Genomic DNA, 24007 nt, shown 5'->3' on the forward strand with positions numbered 1-24007 from the left:
AATTAAGCAAACTGCCATATACTGCAATTAAGCTAATTGACTGCACCCAAACTGAGAAATTACATTCTGTTAGCTAGCTATGCTACCTCGCTAACAGCGGCCAGTCACATAAACGATGATAACACCGTAATGACGAATGGTAAGATGTATTGTAGTAGTAATAAAAGTACAGAATAAAGTCAGCAAAGTGACTCAGTACTGTCAGCTAAACAGCTGTGTTGATCTAAAGTTTGCTAACATTAGCCACAATAAGCAGCTAAGTGGAATGAAATGAGCAGGTTTTGGATCTCACTCTAAATGCTGTTTATAATTAAACTATTTCATGGTTCAATGTCACTAAAATGTGTGAAAGAATATGAGAGAACAGAACAAAATCAGTTAGAAAACCTTGATGCAATGCCATTTACCGTATCAAGATTTAATTTGTGCACCCTCTCAAGCTCCACCTCAAATTGTGATGCCAGACTACATTGATTGGACAGTACTGATTGTAAACAGTCAAAACCATTATTACTGTATTTTATCGAACGGAGAACAAAATGTGAGAAAAAATAGTAATTTCACCAAATATCAAGCAAGTTGTTGTGAACAAAATAAATGTTTCCTGAGATTGTAGCACTTTCATTTACCTGAACAAAAGTCTGCATTATCTTTGAATAGGCAGGAGCTACCTCAGGGATTAAGGATATGTTACAATCAGAATTAACCTAACTAAACGGAATTTAACTAATCTCCATCAGATATATTTGGCACTCACGTAACAGATAGTAAAACCTGAACCATCAATATCAGGTATCATACACTCTTGTTAAGTTGTAGTCTTAGTTTAATTCAGCATCTTCCATTTGGATTGTGTAAGTAAAGTACAGTCACACATATAACAGTTTCAATTGGTATTTTGATTCAAAAATCAATTATAGATATCAATTTACCTGGTATAAATGTAGTAAACGGAAAAATAAGGTAAAATGGCTTTCTACGGCATGGCAGGCTTGAGAGAAAAAGTTGGAGCCAATCAATCTCAGAAATGTCCAGTGTCTACACGGACAGGGAAACAGAATGGTCTGTGTAAGAGGGCGTGTTTGATGACTCATGATAAAATGACTCAGCGTATCAGCATTATGATATGAGCCTGCCTAAGACCTACATTCAGTACCATCAACAGAAATATTAGCAAATGGCATATCCATGGTTACAGAGGTGGTTTCACAAACAATTCATGATTGTCTGAGAACAAACCATTCAATCTTTACACTGGAAAAGGATTTTTGTTTTTATATATAAAGTAATGTGGAAAAAACACTAAAATGTGAATGCAGAAAAAAGTCAAAGTGTTCAGATAGATTCTGATTCTTTATCTTTCAAATCTTTGCTGTTGTGATTTTCCACTGGCAACACAGTTATAGTTAAAGTCAAACACAAGATATGAACTGTTTTATGGTCAAAGGTGTGTCTTTTTCTTTATCAGCTACACAGGTTTTGATGATGACTCAGCCAATTAGACTTGGGGACAGTGACAGTGTATGTCACCGTGACGATTGTCAATACTATGAAAATGCAAAAATAAAATAATATGTTAAACATGCTTTCTTATTGAAATATTACATGTCACAGATACAGTACACTGCACATCTGTTGTCTAGTTAAGAAGTGTGTCGCTACTGTTTTACACAATGTGATATAGAACAAAGGTGTGGCCTCTCTTGGTTCACTGCCACATGGCAGTTATATGTTATGACCTGCAAGTAACACATTACTGTGTCATGCAGGAGTAAGATATACTGTTAAAACCTTATCTTCGTCTCATATTGCGTATCCGCATTTCAGTACATGTCGAGCCACCTGAAACTGGCGTTACCTGTTGGCCCCTGGGTAAAAATGGCTCTCTTGGCGTGGCGTCAACGATCCACCACTGTAACATCACATGAATAACATTGGTGCGTGGTAATCTGATAGCATGCAAATTGCCTCAAGGTTGTATCAACAATGTGGGCGTTGCATCAGATGAAATAATGGAATGATTGAGATGGCTAGAGCCCCTCTTTTGAGACGGGTGGGCCACGAAGATGAGGCAGGCCCCTTGTTGTGTTGGGTATTTTGAGCCTTTGGATGTTCCTCAGGTCAGGGTCGGGGGCCTTTGGGGCGGCGCATGGAGGTCAGAGGGGCCCCGGAGCGGTTTGTCCGGTCGAACTTTTGCGTTTTGGCGTGTGATGACTGTACTGTAGAAGGGAAAGTGTGATGGAGCAGCACAGCATAATGTCACCACTGTGTAAAAACTAGCTCCTTCTCCTTGGATGTGTGAGACTGTTAGCCCTCCATTGCCTGGCTGTGGGGCAATAGGCTGTGCTGTCTCCGGCTGCCAGGCTCGTTACATCACTCCGCGAGGACACGCCTTTTTGGGTGGTGACACAACCGAGGGAAAGTGCTCGGAGGGGGAGGGGTGTCCCGTCGGCAGGCGCACAGACAGCAGGCAGCAGCTGCAGCGAGAGCAACCCGGCGCCGTTTCTCTGCATTCAAACATTCATATTACGATTTTTTTAGCCCCCCGAAACACAGCGGCGAAGCTCACGCACACGTCTTTAAAATGGTAGACCGCGAGCAACTGGTGCAGAAAGCCAGGCTGGCCGAGCAGGCGGAGAGGTATGATGATATGGCAGCTGCCATGAAATCGGTGAGTAGGCTCCTTCTTCCTCCTCCTCCTCCTCCTGTCATGACCTTTGTCATTTCAGTCATTTCTTTAAATCATAAACAGCCTATTGGACGTATGTGTGTGTGTGTGTGTGTGTATGTGTATGTGTGTGTGTACCTGTGAGAAATGTCTTAAAGCTAGCTAACCTAGCATGAGGGGGGCAGTGATACGCAGACAGGGAGGGGGGACTGTGCCCCGTGTTGGAGCACATTTTGACTTAAGCGGAGAAGCCTCGTGAAAATGGTGTATGAAAGTTCTGATTAAAGACTGCATTTGTGAGAAAGGCGTCGTTTCGAGCGGGATGCGAGGCGGTTATAGTTAGATTTGGGGGACATCGTTTTGAACGGGACACGCAAGGCCCGCGGAAGCCCATGTTCACTTTTACGCCCGTTTCCATTAATGTCAGAGGTGTCGGCGGCGTCGTTGTGGTACAGCGAGGGCTGAGCTGTAAATGAATCATTTACAGGCGATGACAGGGGTTTGATCGGCGATGAGCTGCGGTGGATTGTGGTAGTCTCAAATGCGGACTGTTTGATCTTGGGGCGGTGCCTTTCGCCAGGCTCCCTTTAAAAAAACCCTGCCAGGCTGCTCGGTTGTGAAAGAGCCGAGGTGGTGGGCGGGGTGGGCCAAAGCAGCAAATAGCGATAAGACGTGATCAAACTCCGTGTTCTGGTGCAAATTGGCTCATTGTGATGAAGGAGCATGGAAATGAAGGCGTCGAGAGATGCGCATAGTCGGCGGAGCAGAGGGCGAAGCTAGGTGGTACCACGATGATGAGAGTCACATCGCGGGCTGACGGTCGTGTTCCGGTTTGCAGGATGCTGAGCTCGAAATAATGAGCCATCGATTTAATGTGGGATACGGCTCGCCTTCAGCCCGCTGTGGAGAAACAGTCGGGCTGCATCCCTGCCTCTTGCTGCCACACATTTTGGCGCATAGGGGGAAGAGCAATGTTGGCTGAAGGTTGATCGCAATCGATTTGCGCAGAAGCAGCGCACAAAAATGCGAAGCGTTCACCTTTCAGACGTGGGTGTTGGTGGACGGACAGCTTTCCAGAAGGCTCTGTAGATGTCATATTGCAGCAAACTGTTAGGCAATTTTTTTCTTTTTTTTTCTTTTGGGACTGCAAACTGAAGCATGACGGGACCGCTTGTGTCAATCGATGCTGTGTAGCAACCGCATCCCTGCGTCCTCGACCTCTTCCAGCAGGTTCCCACACAGAGGCGTGCCGCAGCATCTGCCAAGATGCAGCACAGGCCCACCCGTAGTGCACCATTTCATAGGCTGCTTTATCACAGCTTCACAAAGGCTGCATCTCTATGCATGGGCACTGTCTGGACAATAAGATCACAGAGGAATGGACACATTGGTAGGAGAATTGGAGAAATGTTGTTCTGTAGCACAGGGCCCACACTTCTTTATGTAAAAGAAGAGCTATAATGGATGTGCAGGAGTTCACATTGTGTCTGAAGTCCTACTAATGGTGGCTTTTGGTAACAATATAATCATTTATACTATATGTTTTACCGTGATATCCAGAGGCTAGTAGTTTCAGTCATATTTCTATAATTTTCATCTGGAAATGATCATAGAATTACTATATTCTATATCAGTTATATCTGTTTGCTTTTACTGCAGGGCCATTGTCACCAGCAGGTGCCTCGTTGTGAGCCCAGGCTGTTAAGGCCAGTAGTTATGTTTAATACCAGATAAAGCATATTCGTAGAAACTACTTTTTCCACAGCAGCTCCAACTCCAAGAGTCAACAAGTAAGCTGTCAGCGTGTTTAAAGGCCACGCTGTGTGCTGCCGCTCTCTAGGACCGGCCTGTAGTGGTAATGCCAGAGGGGGCCCAGCTCCACCCCTTCCGATTTCTGCCGAGTCAGAGAAGAGAGCTGCCCCTCACCCAGCCAGTCTCTCTGCAGCACTGGGCAGCGGGGTGTGTCTGCTGCCTCGCCCATCATTTGAGGGGAATCCCTTGCCACTGCAGACATGGTTACCGCCCCGGTGGCAATGGAACCAAATAACCAGGAACACGACACACTGCACCCATCCTCAGGAGGACAGTAACGCCTCAGATTCAGGAAACCAGGCCCAACAAAAATGAGAGATGATGACAAAGGGTCAATGCCTTTTGTGAGATTATAATAAAATGGTTAACTGGCCAGCAAGTCTCACCATCAAGTATGTTTTCACAGCATCAATAATTCAGTGTCTCCTTCTTTTAAGAGGAAATCAGAGACAAAGAGAAATGATCTTAATTCAAGAACATAGAAGCTATTGACATTATCTGGGACAATCATTTGTTATTTGGGAGCTAGAAATCAAAAGGTTTTAGTCTGTGATTTTATGCAAACAGTAAATGAGAGACACATTAATTCTTGCATATTTGTCTGAATTTGTACATCCAGCAAAAATGTTTTGAACAGAGACATTAACAGCTTTTCCATGTTTTCCAAGATTTATTTTTAGGAGGTATGTGTGACATCACAAGTTTGAGAGCAGCCTTAAATTCTGCTTGTCCTCTTTCTGTCTGTCGGGGACAGCAATGAGTGATCAGTAACTGAACAGAGACGCAGACCCACCTGCCTGCGAAATATCTTGAGGTGCTGTTCAGTTATGCATTCCCCTTTAATCTACGTAGTAGACATCATCCATGTATGGGCTTTATATGATTTTATTAGCATTGAACCGAAAATCTGCTTTTTAATGAAAATGAGCTTCTTTGTTGTACAGTAAATGCTTCTGACTACACCAATCAGCCATAATATTAAAGGTGAGGAAAATGACATTAGTCATCTCATTTAATCCAGTGTCATGCTGGGAAACCACATGGCGATGTCATTTCCTGATGGCAGTGCATGACATATGTCCCCGTTTAACCCACTTAACTGACGCCTTTACTTGTTATCGGAGACACACAAAACAAACTAGAATCACACTCTGTAGAGAGCATACCTCCATCAATTCCAACGGTCTCCTTTAATTTAGTCAGACTAATCAGATACCAAACATGATATCCCTGTATCACTCAAAAAAGCACTCAATCAAACTCACCCAATTGTTAAACCACAAGTTCGATAGATCTAGGATCTGCTTCAGATTGTACTCTCCTATAGTTACCTGCCATTTAAATATGCCAGATATTTTTGTCCATGCAGAAATTCCTGAGAAATTGTTCAGTGTTGGAGAAAGTGAGAAAAAGCTCCTTGATCAGTCCCTTTATCTGGATACACACCAAAAGTGAAACTCACCCAATTGTTAAACCACAAGTTCGATAGATCTAGGATCTGCTTCAGATTGTACTCTCCTATAGTTACCTGCCATTTAAATATGCCAGATATTTTTGTCCATGCAGAAATTCCTGAGAAATTGTTCAATGTTGGAGAAAGTGAGAAAAAGCTCCTTGATCAGTCCCTTTATCTGGATACACACCAAAAGTGAATGGGGTCTTTTCTGGGCTGAGACCCATCCACCTTCCAAGTTTTGTGAAAAATTGTTAAGTAGTTTTTGTATAATCCTGCTGACAAACCAAGCAACAAACCGGCGGAGGTAATTATGCTCCATGTCTTTGGACAAAATATTGCTTGACTCATGACGAAGTGTTTGTAGTGTAAAGAAAACAGAACTTTGTAATCATTCAGCATTGACCTTTAGGAGTCATTTTCGAGGGTGACTGAATATTGAATATTTATCTAAAAAGACCTCATTACTACAGTATGCATATCTAATGAGACTATTACATCATTGTATCCACAGGGACACAGTGCCTCAGCCCTTTGATATCGTAATGACTCATTTATTAGGCAGACCTAATAAACCCAAATCAATACACCAGTTTTAATGTAAGAAATGCATTTGGTCTTTTAGAAGAGTGCTTTTGTCTTCATTATCTTCTTAAAGATTTTTTCAGTGTTTTTGCACACCATAGCCCATTTACTATTTTCTTTTCTTGTGAAGATAAATATTTAGTGAGAGTTATGAATTATCTTTTTCTACCTCATGGGCCACTGTTGCTTTCCTTTTTGTTTTCATCAAGCAATCCACACACAGACAAAATAGTACCATATATTTTTAATAACTGTGATAAAAGCTGTATTTATATCAAGTCATATACTAAGTTAAATTAGTCGTTCAATTCATCCTTTAATGATAAAGATTGTTTTCAGTGCTCACAGAGAATACCATTACGTTTTGAACTTTATTGACTATCTTGTGAGAAGCAGTGCTTTTGAGGAAGAAAAAAACCCAACATGCCATCTTGGGGGAAACCTTCAACCCTAATTCCCACAAGAAAAACAAGCTCTAAATGTCAAGTTATTCTTTCAAGCTTTTGAAGCAACAATATCAAAAACTGCCTGTTACGTGAGCCACGCAAGGCTCCTACTCCTTTCATACCAACCCTGGGTATGATGTGCTTTATTGAACGTTCAACCCAGTTTTCAGTTTCAGTGATTCAATCGAGACCACATTAGTTAACCCCTGTGCATCACAGAAACTTCAGTCTGCAACTGCAGCTCAGTACAAGTTAGTGATAAACCACAGAGTTTCATAGTTGCAAAGAATTGGATCACACTAAGTAACTCAGTCAAGGGTCAAGTTTCAGACTCATTTGCTCTCTGTCGCTCACTCTCCACCCTTTCGCTTTTTGAACTAGCCAACGTTAGCTGTTGTCCCAATCCCATCTCCAGAAGTGGGCAGTGTCCAACTCACATGCGATCCTGGTAGGCATGAGGATCAAGAAACCATTTCTAATGACATGTGTTGCCTCGCTGAGATCAACCAGAGATGTGGGTTTCACCCATTTCGCTATGTTGATCTGAAAGGGGTGTTGCAGATCCAAGCATCTAACATCCAGGGTACCATAGCAACAGCAGCTACGAGACAGCTATTGCCTGATCTATGGTTTATACACCACACCTCCTTTTAGCAGTTGATCTACATTCCAACCTCCACCTAGACTGAGATTTAGTGGAGAGAGAAAGAATGGCATAGATACCAGCATGCAAAATGAGTTTCCTCATATCTGCAATTCCTGAATCAGGATATGTTCCTCATAACACACTAACAGGACCCTTGAGCAAGAGCTTGAGTAGGACTGATTTAACCAAGAGACCATAAGCTGGTATAATGTGCTGATTTGATGCCATTATTTTGAAGTAGCTTTGAGACACACACACACACACACACACACACACACACACACACACACACACACACACACACACACTCTATTGCCGGGCTTACTCGTCTTAGGAAGTGCATGGCACAGAGAGCCAAGGCTTCCATCACACTTAATGAACTGATTGCATTATTCTCCCTTGGACATCCGTTCAATGCATTGCCAGATGCATTTTGCTGCAGCTGCACCATACACTGAATGTATAGATATGTATCGACTGTACAGTATAATGTTTGCTGCGTTGGATAAAGACAGAGATTTCATTAAATCTCAGAGCGCAAGCAGAAAAGCTAAACATGTGACATGCCTTCATTTAAATCATGTTAAGATGAGCTTTTAAAGCACACGATATTTGTCAGTGTTGAGTTTCCTACATATGTATAAGCTCATAATATACATACAGCAATATGATCTAGATCTGAGCCTTAAGGGAGTCATCCCACAGGTTTTGCAGGTTCTGCAGCGTCCCCGTCCCCCCCCCCCCCAAAAAAATATTGTGAACAGAACAGGCTAGGGCTGCTCGATTATGGAAAAAATCATAATCACGATTATGTTGCTTGATATTGTAATCACGATTATTAAAGACGATTATTCATTGATTTGAGAACAAGCACTTATTGAACTTTGAACTCTGGTATTTCTTTTAACACGATAAGTTTGAACTGAAAAACAAGAAAAATGCAAATAAATAAGAGAAAAATATATCAATAAAATGAATTAAATAATATGTCAAAATAAAAAATAATCACTGTCCCTGTGCGGCTCGACCATAGGTCCGCTGTGGTGGCAAAATATGATGCTGTTGACACTTCTCTTGCAACTTTTCTGTGACATTCGTCATAAAGGGCAGGCAGCACAATTCTGCTGATATGGTGACGTGATGGTAACACATAGTGTGTCCTTAATTGAGGACTGTGTGGCGGTGGCAGGAGTCGAGGAGCTTTTAATTTTTTTTTTTTGTTCCTTCACTGCTTGGTCATGTATTACTCTGTGTGTTTGGACTTTAAATGGTTAAATAAATCGGTCGTGTTCCCTTGAGGTGCAGACACGGTTGCGTGACATATCTTCACAATATCTTCGTTTGTTGTCAGACTCCTCGACACCGAAGTGTTTCAACACCACAGAATTTGCTTTACCTTTCTTCCTAACCAAAGGCTGCATTTCTGCCACCTTCTTCCGTCTTCTTCTACACATTTTTTCCAAACACGCACTGGCAATACACACCGCCGTGGCTGGAAGCGAAAATTTTCAGGCGGATTGGGGTGGACTGCATAGGTGGCGATGCATTTACCACACAAGACACGATGTGCAGCATGATCGTTTTATTACGATTATCTTGTTTTCATGATCAAGGGAAGCTAAAATCGAAATCAAAATTGAAATTGAATTAATCGCCCAGCCCTAGAACAGGCCTACACTTGCCAACATGTAGGTTAGATTGCGTGCATCAGTCCTTATCGCAGTACAAACATCTAATGTATGAGAACATGACAGTGAAATAAAGCAAACACCATTCCAATTTTTTGTGTGGATGGTTATAACATTTATTAAAATTTTCATCCCTGATCCAAATCTGATCTGAATGCCACAACACTGTCACTGCTGCTGCGAGGTCTGACACTCCAGCATCTGATTTCCCTGTTGTTGAGGAAAAACATAAACTGGTAGAAAAACAGGGATATGATCCACAACATCTTTATCCAGTTTGAGTTCTTGCCACTTAAACCAAAATCATTGGTTTAGCTGTGTCTGATTTTTGCTGCAAAAAAACAATTGGAATAGAAAACGCTGCTGTATGCAGGGGTGATCAGAATCTCTATAGGAGTGGGTGTGTGTGGGATGATGCATCTTGTGGAAGGTACCAACAAGATCGAGTGAGATTTATAGTCTCAAATGTGCCTTTAGTGTGAATGGAAGAGATGTTTTCATTTGACACCTATGATGAGCTTTCATTTTAGATAATGATTGCTACAGTCAGTGCACTAAACTAGGAAACAGGGTTATACCCCCAGAAAATGTCTGTCTTCTCTCAGTCACCATTTGCTGTTTTTCTAGTTCATCCTCATCCATCATCCTCATTTTGGAGTTTTTGTCCAGAGGGCATAGGAAGCATCAAACTTCAATTTATTTTCTTTCTGAACGTACTCCTAAACCTCAATCCAATTATGAATGCAGTGTCATCTCAGGACGTTTCGGTATGGCCGAAATGAGTCTTGACTCAGTAGTGAGTCACAAAGGCACTACGAAAAACGCCCACCTCACCCACCTACACACACTATAATCTTGTTCATTTCACAACATCTGAGAGCCTTACTTGCATTTGCAGCAATATGTGCAGAATTGAACTGAGTGATATTCCCCTCCCGGTTCAACATATCTTATTATCCTGTAGCATCGCTCAGTTGCATAATGTCTACTTTTCCTTTTGCTTACTCACTGTCAGCGAGTACAGGGAGATAACTGCTAACATTACAAGGCATCACGCTGACACATCTGGCCTGCATTTGTAATATACTTCTAAGGAGAGGAAAAACAGCTAAAATTGATTTGGCACACTCATGTAGCTCCTTTCTGGGTGCTGAAAACATGTTCTTAGTGTGGAGTGTGAAAACAAGCACAGACTGGTGGCAGCTTTTGAAGTAAGTTGTGTTTACTTTAAACCATTATCCAGACACAAAAAAATCTCCTTTTGTTTAATAGAGAATGACACACTATAATCTGCAATCATCAGGTACAGCAGTACCATGATCTCTTTTGTTACAGCCCAGCACATTAGCCAGTCATTGTTAAGGGCGCCCTGTAAAATGTTCTTGTAAAGAGTTCCTGTTTGGATTCAAACAAGTCAAGTGGTCAAAAAACGCAGAAGTCCACCTTTAAGTCACCAGCTGCTCAGTGTAACTGTAAATGTGGACATTCTATTGATGTAGCAAGGGTCCCAATGCAGAGGTCTTTTGGAAAAGCTCAACTGTGACTCAGCCTTTGCCATAACACGATACAACTTCATTCAGTAAGACGCTGTGGTCGCCATCAAATATATGCAAGCAAACGTTCCTAGGAGATTATTTTGTATCCACCATATTTTTATCGTTTTATGAGGAAAGTTATCAGGACAAAAGACATTCTTTGTCATTATGACAACTTTAAAGATTTGTCAAATCCTTCTCTTTTGTCGTCTGATAAGTCTTCATAGGCAGTAACCTGTCACACTACACTTCCTGGATCATATTTCTTTGTCTCATCAGTACCTGACACTACACACCTGCACCAGCCCCTTGCATTTTTTTGTTAATTTAGGCAATTTTCATTCTGAACGTTCACTTTCAGTTCTCCTAAGTTCAAAATCTTCTCCTTCCGCATTTAAATGAGATTCTATTCATAGAAAGATTGTATGAGATGAGATGTACCAGCAGTTTCTGGAATTATCCAGTGCCCACAGATGTTCAATAACTGCAAGATCATCTTAAATGAAGAGAGAATCACCCCTCAACGTCCCATTCCTTCATTGTAGTACATTGCAGTATTGAATAAGTATGACAGTGACACAATTACCACTGCATGGTAATGCTTTCTAGGTAAAACTGGCATGGTCAGTAAGGACTTGGGCATAAACAAGGACCACACTCAAATACTATTTTTTTGCTGAGGGAGAATCCTAACTGAGTGAAATGATCTGGAAGTATCTAAGTGGGAGCCATGATAAAAGCTGGTTGAATCCTCTAAATGCTAAGGAAAGGCGCTTCAATGCGTCCTTTCTTTTCTCCTTTAGTGTAGAGCACACTGGATCATCCTTTAGGAAAAGAAAAGCGATAATGCCAGCCCACAATTCCTTGCAGCCCTAGTTCAGTGAGATTCTTCTAGCATTCTCTTTTTGTATTATTTTTCACATCTTGCCCAGACCTGAAGGCGCTTTTGTTTTCTTTGGAGGTCAAGGAAAAAGTGCTTAGGAAAAGAAATGGGTTTTTTCTATCATGCAAAAAATATTTTTTAATTTTTCTATTTTATTTTTGGCTAGTTCCTTGCGTTTATAGTTTACTTTGTTCATCAAGTGAAATATCACCTGACACCACATTTGATGTTTGTAGACGAGCGGTTGAAGTTGTGGCTTTATTGCTTTGGCAGCATGATGAGGGTTATTTGTTGGGGATTTCATGCCCCTGAATGAGTTTACAGTATTATTACAGACCTGGAAAATATAAACATAGGGATGCTGACAAGATGGGTATAGCCAGAAGATAGAAGATAGACCCAAGCTAAACACATGAGTTTGAATGTCAGCCTGTGTCCCTGGCACGGCCTCTGACAAAGTATTAGCAATGCAATTACACAATAATCTCAGTACTGTTGTTGTTAGTAACACCGCTAGTCAATTTGTGATGAGTCTGCAGTGCCTCTAAACTGTGATCTGGAAATGAGTGTGACCCAGAAGCAATTGTATAGCTGGTAGTCGTTGGTGTAAACAAATAGCAGTGTAATATTATTATATTCTAGTTGAATAAAGTTTAGTTGGGAGCTGCCAGCATAACCCAAAATTGACCTCTAAGGTAGAACACATTCAGCTCACACAAATATATGGGCTGAACATGATAGTCTTGGATTGTCATGTACTGTGCAGTTTATTTGATAAGCAATTATTTACTCACAGTAATATTTGACAGCATGTACCAGTATGTAATATGGCCATTTGTTTTTACAGGTGTGCGTAGCCTGTTTCTCTGTCTTTTTAAATCAAAGCAGAGAACCGGTACTGACAGGGAGTCCCCAGCTTGCATTAACTGGTGTTTTGCTCTCTCCATACCAGTCCAGTAGCCTAATTAGGTCTCCACGTCTCTCTCATTCTTTTTGAATGACCAACCCTCTATGTGTCTCATTACGCATCAGCTGTAATCACAGAAAACCACTGTCATATGTGGTAGCGTAGCAACAAAGAGCTACTTGAAGCTGTCTCTCCACCACCATTACTAAGACACACACATACACTGCCTCACATCCCCCTTTTCTTAGCACCGGGCTCTAGCCTTATTCACACCGCCAGTGACGTCAGGTAGTCCACGGTGCCTTTGTGCTCTGTTGCATGAATGAGGGTCGGCAGGGGGGTTGTCACATCAGGTTAGGAAAGGCTGGGGAGTGAGAGCGAATGAGCAAGGAAAAGACAGAGGGAAAGCATGGAACAGGAAGAAAAGGGGGAAGCTGTGGGACTATGGCAAGCCTTCATTATGTGAATTGTAATCCATTAAATGGAAATGTGAGGCGGAGGGTATAGAGGTCTAACCCAGCCTCTACTTAGGACCAACATATCCTCTCACTCTCCCAGCCCCACAGCTCTTACTGTGACTCTCCTGTGGATATTAATGGCCATGCAGAGAGCTGTCAAAGAGGAAATTATTGATTGTCCTGCCTGGCCTTTGTTTGTATTAACACTCCGTTGTTTGGAAGTTTGACTGCCTTGTGCAAGGATGAGTCACGAGAGAGCAGGCGCGATTGATGAGCTTTATGGGTAGACAGAGCTCTATTGTCATCACAGCACCACAGCTTCCGTCAGGGCTTTCTGCTCACCCTGCAGCCTTCTGAAACAAAGGCTGCCATGTTTTTACAGACGTACTGTTTAGGCCTTGTTTTTCTGACCTCTCTGTTGCTCCAGCACTGACCTACTCTGCTGGTTGCATCCTCTGTAGGTCAAATACTCGTTTACGCTAATTGTAATTTAATGGACTAAGGTATGGAGCGGTATAGAGCTGAGGCTGTGCTTCAGCAGTGACTAATGGGGATGGGGGGGGGGGGTTACTTTCTCCTGTGCTTGTAAGTGGGATCATTATGCAACGTATGTCATTCTGTTTGTCTGTCTTCACTCTTTTCCAGTACAGAGGTCACTGTATTTATGTGAGCTGTAAATTTTACAACGTCTTGTGTTGAGACACTCCTTAGTGAACAAGCACAAAAGTCTACAGTCCTGCTAGTAGCGCTGTTCATATTCATATTCAGAGGCTGCACTACAGAAGAAGTCATGAAATGACTACATCCATGGTGTTTTTTTCTGCCAATATGGCTACAATATGGCCTAATCTCTTAGACAGAGATGATAATTTGATTTTAGGGTGGCACCAAAGGAAAAGGGTCATGAGATCCTGTGGGACTTTGATGGCTTTGGAGTAATCTGAAGTCTGTTGTTGCTTTAGAACAAAAGGTAACTCAGAAGGACTCTTCCTCTGATGAACAGAAAGTCCGTCAGGTTATGTACGCAAAACACTACATTTAAGCTTAATGCTAACACCAGTATGCTAACATGTTCTCAGTGACAATGCTAACATGTTGATGTTAAGCAGGTTATATTCACAAGGTTCACAATCATAGTTTAGCTTCTCAACATTTGGCAATTGGCACAAGTGCAGCCAAAGTTGATAGGTATGCCATTAGTTTGCAGGTGATGGGTCATATAGTAAAGTACTGGAAAAATATCAGTCAGATGATGGCATGTCGAGGAGCCATGAATATCAAGATAAAATTTAGTAAAGGTCAAGATATTTCACTGGATACATCATATGGAAAATGACTCATGCTCTGAGCACCATGAAATGTGCTTTATCGATTTGGCAGACAAGCCAACTAACATCGCCATCTCAAGGCTATGGATGTCAATGGAAAATGTTGAAGCAGGATTGAAGTGAAAAGGTTTCCTGTGGTTTTAGAGTCCGCCCATGTTTCATGTGCAGGCTGTTTGCTTTTGAATTAAAATGACATTGCTAAGACCGACTCCCAGTGTACGAGTTGGCTGAAGGGTGTGAGATATGAAAGGGCTTGTTTGCACTTATCTCCACCCACTGTACCACAGCTTTCTCAATACCACGAGTCATGCCACCATCCTTGTATTAGCATCTTGTGGCCAGAGTCTACATCGCAGATAGTATGCCTCTTACACAAAAAGCAGATTTTGCAGTCGCCATGGAAACAGGAGATTGCTTCAGTGATTGCTCTTTGCCCTCCACTCCCCCTCCCTATAACAGTTCAAGTAATGCTATTAAAGAGGATGGTTGGGCCTGTTGAACTGGACTGTTGATGTCATTGCCACTTAATGTTTCACTGAGTGTGAAAGATGGCAGTAGATGCATACAAGGACCCGCGTGTGCTGACGGTGAGCTCATCAGATGAACACATGATTAGTCATATGTTTGCATGAATAGAGATTACAGTAACAACTGGAAGAGGGATTAACAACCAATGTGTGTTACGGGAGTGCAAGCCGACGCAGAATGACACAGCTGCTACCTCATAGTGACTGTGATGCACCTCAAAGGTCACAGGTCTGTCCTTGAGCAATACACTGATGCTCTGCCGTTTGTCAAGGACACTTCATGTGCACTATCATGCTGTACAAACCTCCAGGGAGTATCTATCTAATTATGTGATTAAAAAGTTTCAAAGTGACCTGTTAGCTCCTTTCTAATACTGCGGCAGAAGAGTGCAATTTAAATGATACAAACACACTGCAAAGAGATTTACCTTAAGTGAAACAAGTCTTACTATTTTTTGCCACACTGCCATAGCGTCATGGATGGCAATGTACGTGTGTCAGTCGGTCCAGAACTTTGATCCAGACAGAAATGTCTATTGGAGAGATTGCCATGAAATTTTGCACAGACATTCATGTTCCCCAGAAGATTAATCTAAATAACTTTGGTGACCCCATGACTTTATTTAGTGAAATAGTTTTTACAATTGCTTTTACAATGCTAACATGCTAAACTAAGATGGTGGTCATGGTAAATATTATACCTGCCTAACATCACCATGTTAGCATTGTCAGTTTGATTATGCACCTTATCCCTAGCCCTCATCAAACTTGAGCAAATTATGGGCACGAGTCCAGCGTGTCCTGTCACTGAACAAGATGCTTATCCTTATTCCCGAATCAATTTATATGGATTATCATTCAGTGTTGAAGATCAAGTTTATACTAATAACACTATTATGGCTGAGCCCGCTTAGCTCACATTTGTAAAGCCCTTAAAGTGTCACCAGTGCATCAGTTAGTAGGATATTTTGTTACTTAAACTAATTCTGCGGAGCACCAAAAGTATAACACATCAGTGACTTCACAAGGAAACTTTTTTTGAAGCATAGAAGTGCCAACTCTGTTTTTGTGGGACAGCGCCTCAATTAATTTTAAAAGCTAAATTAAGATCAGGTCAAAGCAAACATTACAAGTTTATAAATGTGGAATGATTGTATAGTTTTACCACCACAATGTAGCACCTAGTTTTTTAGGTTTGCACTTTGTGTCTTGGTCAAAACCTGCATGATCAAGTGGCTGTTTGTAATATTTAGTTTTTCCCCCCCAAAAGTCTCATCATCATGTTTTTTTCTTGGTCATTACAGTAAAAGAGCCAGCTTAATTTTTCCTATTTAAATTTACAAGGAATATCAGCACAATCCGATCTCTTTAAAACCCAGAATGTAGTTTTATGGTGACTGATATACTGTTCACCAAGGGGCATTGTGAAGAGCTGTTCCACGTGATCAGTCGTGGGGCCCCAGCTCTGGTTTGCTCATGCAACTGAATTCTGCACTGAAAAAGAAAGTAACAACAGGCTTTATACTCAGAAAAGGTCTGTAAAGATGCCTCTGCTGCACAGTCCCAGTGGGGTATAAAGGATTAAATCCTCCAGCCAGACACAAGCCTGTCCAAACAAAACAAAACCAGCTTTCATAGCTGCGGACAACCAATCAGGAGTCACCTCAGGGGCTGATGTCAGTGAGCTGGGGGTGTGGTTTGCCCTGCTGGATGTAGTGACGGCTGCCTTGGGTGTTCTACAGTTTGTCCGGAGCTATCTGTGACAGTTTTCAGAGTCACAGCTTTCAAATCAGATTGCATTTGTTGTCCAGCTCATGTGATTGCTGTAGTTTGACATGTGCACAGATGATTGAATTGTTGCTTTTTGTGTCCATAGTATACTTATAGTATGTCACAAGTTGTTTGTCAGCTGTTGAATGAGACATATCTTCACATATTTGTCAGAAATATGACAGATGAGATTACAGTAATGTGCTAACGGCCTGCATATTTTTCTTTGCTTTTTGTTACTTCAGGTCACAGAGCTGAACGAAGCACTATCCAATGAGGAGAGGAACCTGCTCTCCGTGGCCTATAAAAACGTGGTTGGGGCGAGGCGTTCATCCTGGCGCGTCATCTCCAGCATTGAGCAGAAGACATCGGCCGACGGCAACGAGAAGAAGATCGAGATGGTGCGCGCCTACCGGGAAAAGATCGAGAAGGAGCTGGAGGCCGTCTGCCAGGACGTGCTCAACCTCCTCGACAACTTCCTGATCAAGAACTGCAACGAGACGCAGCATGAGAGCAAAGTGTTCTACCTGAAGATGAAGGGCGACTACTACCGCTACCTGGCTGAGGTGGCCACGGGGGAAAAGAGAGCCACAGTGGTGGAGTCCTCCGAGAAGTCCTACAGCGAGGCCCACGAGATCAGCAAGGAGCACATGCAGCCCACCCATCCCATCCGCCTGGGGCTGGCTCTCAACTACTCCGTCTTCTACTACGAGATCCAGAACGCCCCCGAGCAGGCATGCCACCTGGCCAAGACCGCCTTCGATGACGCCATCGCCGAGCTGGACACCCTCAACGAGGACTCCTACAAAGACTCCACTCTCATCATGCAGCTGCTACGAGATAACTTGACGCTGTGGACGAGCGACCAGCAGGATGACGAGGGAGGAGAGGGCAACAACTAAAGAGTCCAAAACCTCATTCTGCCAAAACACAACACGCGCGCTCACAAATGATGACAAAATAATAATAATAGTTAAAAAAGTTCTTAAAAATTAAAAAAAGGGGAGGGGTGGGCAGTGGAACATTGGCGGCCAATTTAGCCGATGGTACTAACGCGGCTGCTGTTCTTTATTTTTCAACAAATTAAAAGTAAAAAAAAAAAAAAAGTAGGTGGAGGGAAGACAATTTTAGTTTGAGGAATAACCTACAGTTAAAAAAAAAACAAAACACAAAAAATAAAAAGAATGAAACCCCCTCCTTGGTAGCCTCTGCAGCATTTGCCAAAATACCACTTAGAAGCAGAAGGTATGTCATTCATCACAGTGTGACTATTGGGTAACAATACCTTCACACTGGCAGAGACTGGTCTTATCGCGCAAATGAAGCTGAGCTGTCTTATTGTATTTGGTGAGGGGAGGAGCATTCAGAGAAGGAGTTTCGATGCTTGAGCAACACGAAAATTAGAGTAACCTTGAATGTCATGGCCTTGCTTAGTGAGAGCGACAGACAGACAGACATAGAGGGAGAAAGGACGAGTGAGAGAGAGAGCAGATGGGTTGCAGAGATGAAAGACGGGCTTTTAGGGGTGTCGAACTTCATCGTGTAACTTACAAAACGTACCGGCATCTTTAGTTGCACCACACTATGATCGTTGAGTGAACAGCAGGTTGTCTCTGTTATTGAAGATAACAGAAAAAAATGTTTTTGTTTGCTTTGTGTCAGGTATGTGTCCAGCTCAGTCGAACAGTCATACTGTAACTAAAAAGACAAATTCATGAAGTAAACTTAGTGCAGCTTGTCCCTCTCATGTGCTGATGTGCTTTATTAAATAAATTAACTGTTTTTGGACACCTAATTCTTATTGTCAGTATTGTCGTTACTATAACAACTTCTATTGGCTCCTTATGTTTGTAGGAAACGATTTGATTCACAGAAATCTAGATAGCAAATTAAAATGGCTGGAAATTTTGAAGAAAAAAAAAACGAATGTGGCAATTGAACACCATGATGAGTCCACCCTTAATTCTCCAATTATGCTATCTTCATAACAATCAGTAGGATCTCTGAAACGGCACCTGAAACCACAGACTCGATTAATGAACTAAGTATAATTTGTGGACAGAGCACATGCAATGTTAAAGTGGGAGCTCTAAAAGCAGATTTGAGGTTTGTGGATTTACTTTGTCTTCAGTTTCTTCTTGGTCAAGAAATGCACTTGCCTATTATACTGTTTCTTCAGTGTAAGATGATAACTGCTCCAATATTCTCCATAATACAATATTGTGCATGCTGGTGATGTATTTATACAGTAGCTTCAATTGATTAACTTATACTGTAGATGTTATGTATTCATATGAACATGGAATTACTAGACCTTAATCGGATTATTTTTTATTTATTTCTTTTTATTGCGATTGTTAGCTAGACCTTATTTTAATCTGTGTTTTCTTTACTCCATTTGCTGAAGTACGCTATACCAAAACAGTGATTGTTAACAATAAATTGATCTGTTACGGACCGCTTATGGTGACATGAAATTCTTGGTAAGGGTGAAAACAAAAAGTGGCGAAACTACACTTGCGTGACGTGGTAGTGAGTGTGTTAGCATTGGATGTCTTTCCCTTCATGTGTTAGTCCACTGGCAGTAGCAGAAACAGTGATAACTAAAATACTTGATTAAATGGTAAAACACTACAAAATTCACCTGGCTATATGTGTTGTACAGCAAACATGTCACATTTAAGACTGCCGTATTAGTATATGACATCAGCAGATTATTGTCACTGATGCATTAACATTGAAGCAACATTTCTTTTACGATGGAGCTAATTTTTTTTGTGACACCGCTTTCACTCCCTTTTAGCTTTGTAGTATTGATTAGATTTGCATTAATAGGAACTACTTCAAAGTATACTTGAGTAAATACACTTAGTTACCACTGATTTTTTTTTTTTTTTAATTTTAATATTAAAAGATATTGATACCCTTTTTTTTACTGAATATTTTTCCATAGGCAGTCTTGTTTACAATAAGAAAACGCCATCTCTGGCTCATTTTGATGTGTCTCAGTCTAATGAAGGGCGTCTCCCTAAAAGCATGACTAATACCTGACTCATCAAGCTGGCAGACAAGAATATGAACTTTGACCTATTCAAACAGGTCAGGAGGCTGCTCCACTGACCCCAACGATACTGGAGTCAGTGTATCAACTCTACAGGATGAGGTCATTCCCATCATGAGATCTTTTTATGTCAGTCACGAGGTGGACAATTAAGATGGAGCAGGCATACAGTCACAGAGAGTGAACAATAAATCGGATTCAGATACAGGTTTTTTTCAAGATATTTACCAAAGAATGTGCAAATATTCGTTACTTATAGAAAATATGCAATTAGAGAAAAAATAAAATGTGTGTAAATACAATGTTGCAAACGAGGTGTAAAGCGTCGAACATCCACATCGCACCAGTGGAAAAATGTTGTCTGCTCATCCCTGAAATCAAGAATACTAATTATTGGATATGTCTTTCCCTCTCTCGCACTCCAAACCATGATTCATTTGACACGGAGAACATGTACTTATTCGTTTTTTTTTATCTTCATTTGCTCGTATACATTCATGGGGAACATGAGGGAAGAAGTGTTGGGATCAAAATTTTGACCCCAGTGAATTATATTTGAAATACCGTTATTGCTAATAAGGCAAAGCTATGCTAGCAGCCTTGTATTACTGTGGTAGGCCAACGCTCTAGGTTGCTTTGAGCTAACGTTAACTTGCTGCCACTTGCTAATTGCAACTTGACTGAGATTTGGACCCGATGACGGCACTAACGGAAATGTAGAATTAATTGGGAATTGGGATGTCTTCATCATCTGACTATATTAGTTTTGATCACCATGTTGACTTGATCACAACTGTTAATGTGAAGTGGAAACACAAAGCTGTCATGGGAGCAAATGTAACCGCTTCATGAGTTTGCGCTATTCGTAAAACACAAGCAGGACGAGGAGAACATCACCGCCATCAAACGTTTACACCGTCAGCCCCATTTTCACACAAATACAGACATTCTCATGCAGGTAAGTCAGTTGAAATGTTGAAAATCTGCCTGGCAGCACAGTGAAGATTCATCAGGGCGGGAATGACTGGGCGGAAATGCTGCAAATGGATGTCAGTCAGGAGCTACAACTGGGCTAATTAGCATGTTCAATCACTGAGGCAGAACTAATTAATGAGCAGCTGGTGAGTGCTAATTGGTTGAGAGGCAATCAACACCCTCATGTGTGGTAGGAGGGCCCGCTGTCTAAAGGTGTCAACCGGCAGCCAATCCCTGGGCTGTTGCTAGGGAGAACAAAGCACACCACCTGCTCTCCTCGGAGCTCCACTCACTCAGAGGTCTTCAGTCCACACACACGCCCACCGGAGATATCAGAGCTTGTGGGGATCTCGTTCCTGTTTTCTGATCAAAAAATGTTATGTAAATGTTTCATGAGCATGCAGCGGCAGGTGCGCGTTAGATTTGTAACGTCAAATGTCATTAATTAGCATTTAAGATGGAGGTTCGTGCTTCAGAGCAAGATTTATTTGCCATGTGTTACCATATGCTTTTACAGCTGGCTAAATTCAAAGCTGTACTTGTGCATGGTGAAAAGCCTTGCAAACACACATTAAAATTAAGCAGGGGGATATGTGACGCGCTTGTGCAACAGTGAAATAAATCTAAGAGTGTAAACCCGCTCTGATCCTTCGCTGTTACCATTGTTTCACCTTTATCAGCATTGGACTTCGCTCCATAGTCATACTGTGGTCACATCGTATCGTCAGGGCATCATCTATAAATACAGATAACATTTAGAGGATTTCAACCGATTATAAGAAAGAAATCAGCAACGCCCATGAGTATAATATCCCCAAAAGACCTCTCTTGTATTTTAGAGAAGACAAATCAGTCTAGATGCACACACATAATTGTGGGGTAACAACAGATGTAAATGGGGATTTCTTTCAAAATATGACAGAACAGCAGAAGATTAAACATAAAATGGCTCCATACAACTCGTCTGGTGTAATCTGAGTCTCCTGTAGTCATGAGATCCCAAATTGATTAAAAAGATATTATTTTCACCCTTTTTCAAGCCAAAATGTATACTAGTTAAACTAGGTCCACGGTGTAAATAACATCTTTTCAGCCATTTTGGGATCTAACTGCTACTGGAGACTTGGACTAAGTGTGATGATCTGTCATCAGTCATTTTTATGTTTTGTTTTCAGTATTTTACTTTTTTTTTTATGTTTTAAAACAAGTCCCCATCTACCTCAGTTGCTTATGAGAATGCTGCAACACTGTTTTGCTGTGAAGCTGCAGAAATGTTCTATGGACTACAAAACTTCAACAGACTTTCTATCAGCATGGGGAGAGGAGATAATGACGATGAAATGAGGATGATGAATTTTTGGCTGAACTTATCCTTTAAGTTACCTTTACTGTCAGTTATTATTGATAAACCACAATTAAATCAGAATGGTGCACTATGTAGTTTTGGGGAATCATTTTTTTGATGCCTAAATAAACAAATTCTCTTTGTTTTTCATGACCGAATAAACTGAATAAACAAAAACACATTTGATACACTTTGTTTATATGTGGCGGACCCTGCCGCCTTTCTACCTTTAAACAGTGCTCTGGGGACCTAATTCTTCCCGTGAGTACAGCTTGTTTATTCAGATATGATAAAATAAATATTTCTGAGTTTGTAGGAGGCAGGAGGCATTCATAACATTTGTTCTTCAGCGCACAGAATTCTTTATTTGTATGAATGCTGCAAGCACACTATTGTTCTTCTGGAATTTAATAATTAGTGTGAATGCTGCAAGCAAAGGTAGGGGTGGAGTGGTGAATGACAATGACACCATCTTCAGTTCAAATGCCCATCCAGTCAAGCTGCTACAACAGAATACAAAATTAGACTGTCCCAGTCCACATAACTGACGCCTAAATCCACATGGAATCTGGACAAAACAATCTTGAAAAACATAATTTACATCTGGTAAATGAATTGCGTAATCTATACATTTGTGACTTGTTAACATTTACGTCTTCATTAAAGCTGCAGTCTGGAGTTTTGAGAAAAACAGTAGCCTTAGCCAGAATATTTGAATGAGCACAGCTCCCAGGTCTCTCCTTCTTCCTCTCTGCTGCGCTGCAGTCCTGCCTTCAAAGCCCCTCCCACAGAGGAGCCTGCTGTGCCCAAGCAGGCTTGTAATGACAGTAACAGAGGACGCCAGATAACCAAGATGTGCATTCAGAATAACAACAAAACAGCATAAGCCCTGATTGTTCTATTTCTGATCAATACAACTAAATTACAATGACGAGTGCCTCATGCAGATCATTGTAGATATATCCCCAGTAACAAACAATATTCCTCACATCGCTGTAGACACAGTTACCAGGTAATCATTCGGATAATCATCATCACCATGCTGCCACATTAACATTATTTTTCTAACCAATTCAACCACAATTCAGCGTACTGAACACAAACTAACATTATAAATGCCCAGTCACTTGAAAGACACTTTTGCTAACCAGTAGCCATAAAGACAATCTAAACACCGGAGTTAGCATACAAGCTAACAAGCTAGATTTACCAGCAAGCTACGTGGCTCGACTGCAACATGGTACAGCGAAATGTGCTATTGTGAGTATTACTGTAACCGCCGCCACCATAGCCTTGTGGTTAAAACAGCGTGAAACATATATCAAGCAGGGGTGCTTATTTGTCCAGCAGAAGCTTCGATATTTATCGTGGTTTTCTCTCAGGCACGGTCCAGTTCTTACATTTGACACGACTTTTCTTCATCAGTCTTCTTATTTCTTCTCTTGGCGTGGTGGGGCATTCCGCTCTGTTGTAGTTGTCTGTTTTCTGCCATTGTTTACAGTTTGAGTTTGAGCTTGAACCTAACGGTTCAGGTAAGAGCAGGCACTGCGCCTGCGCAGGGAGGAACACTGCCCTGTAAACTGCATGAGATGGGGGCTGCCAGCAGCATATGAACGAGAGTGATTGACACTTCTCTGACACTCCCCTTGGCTCTGATTGGTTGAGTTGATCTGGGAGCAGTGGATTCTTGCAAATCAAATTACAGCCACTGGGTGGAGCCACAGACAGTGGATTTTTGCACAGCTGACCTGTATCTTATTCTACGGTCAGATCACAATGACAATTTTAGCAAATATAACAAAAAAAATTGTTACAGACTACAGCTATTTTCAAATTAATGAACTGATATTTTTTCTGAATGTATCTCAGGGTACACATTCAGAATGTGTTTACAGTCAAACTGATGTTGCTGGGACAACA

General features: G+C 41.5%; 1 protein-coding gene across 1 annotated transcript; it reads left to right on the forward strand.

The window, feature by feature from the left end:
* Positions 1–2380: 2380 nt before the first annotated feature.
* On the forward strand, positions 2381–19165 carry ywhag1 (3-monooxygenase/tryptophan 5-monooxygenase activation protein, gamma polypeptide 1). The gene is made up of 2 exons (XM_030438002.1): positions 2381–2671; positions 16952–19165. The coding sequence occupies exons 1-2, from the start codon at positions 2585–2587 to the stop codon at positions 17606–17608; spliced, it is 744 nt and encodes a 247-aa protein (XP_030293862.1). The 5' UTR covers positions 2381–2584; the 3' UTR covers positions 17609–19165.
* Positions 19166–24007: the final 4842 nt, after the last annotated feature.

Source organism: Sparus aurata, chromosome 13 (assembly GCF_900880675.1).
Source record: "Sparus aurata chromosome 13, fSpaAur1.1, whole genome shotgun sequence".
NCBI classification, from domain to species: domain Eukaryota; kingdom Metazoa; phylum Chordata; class Actinopteri; order Spariformes; family Sparidae; genus Sparus; species Sparus aurata.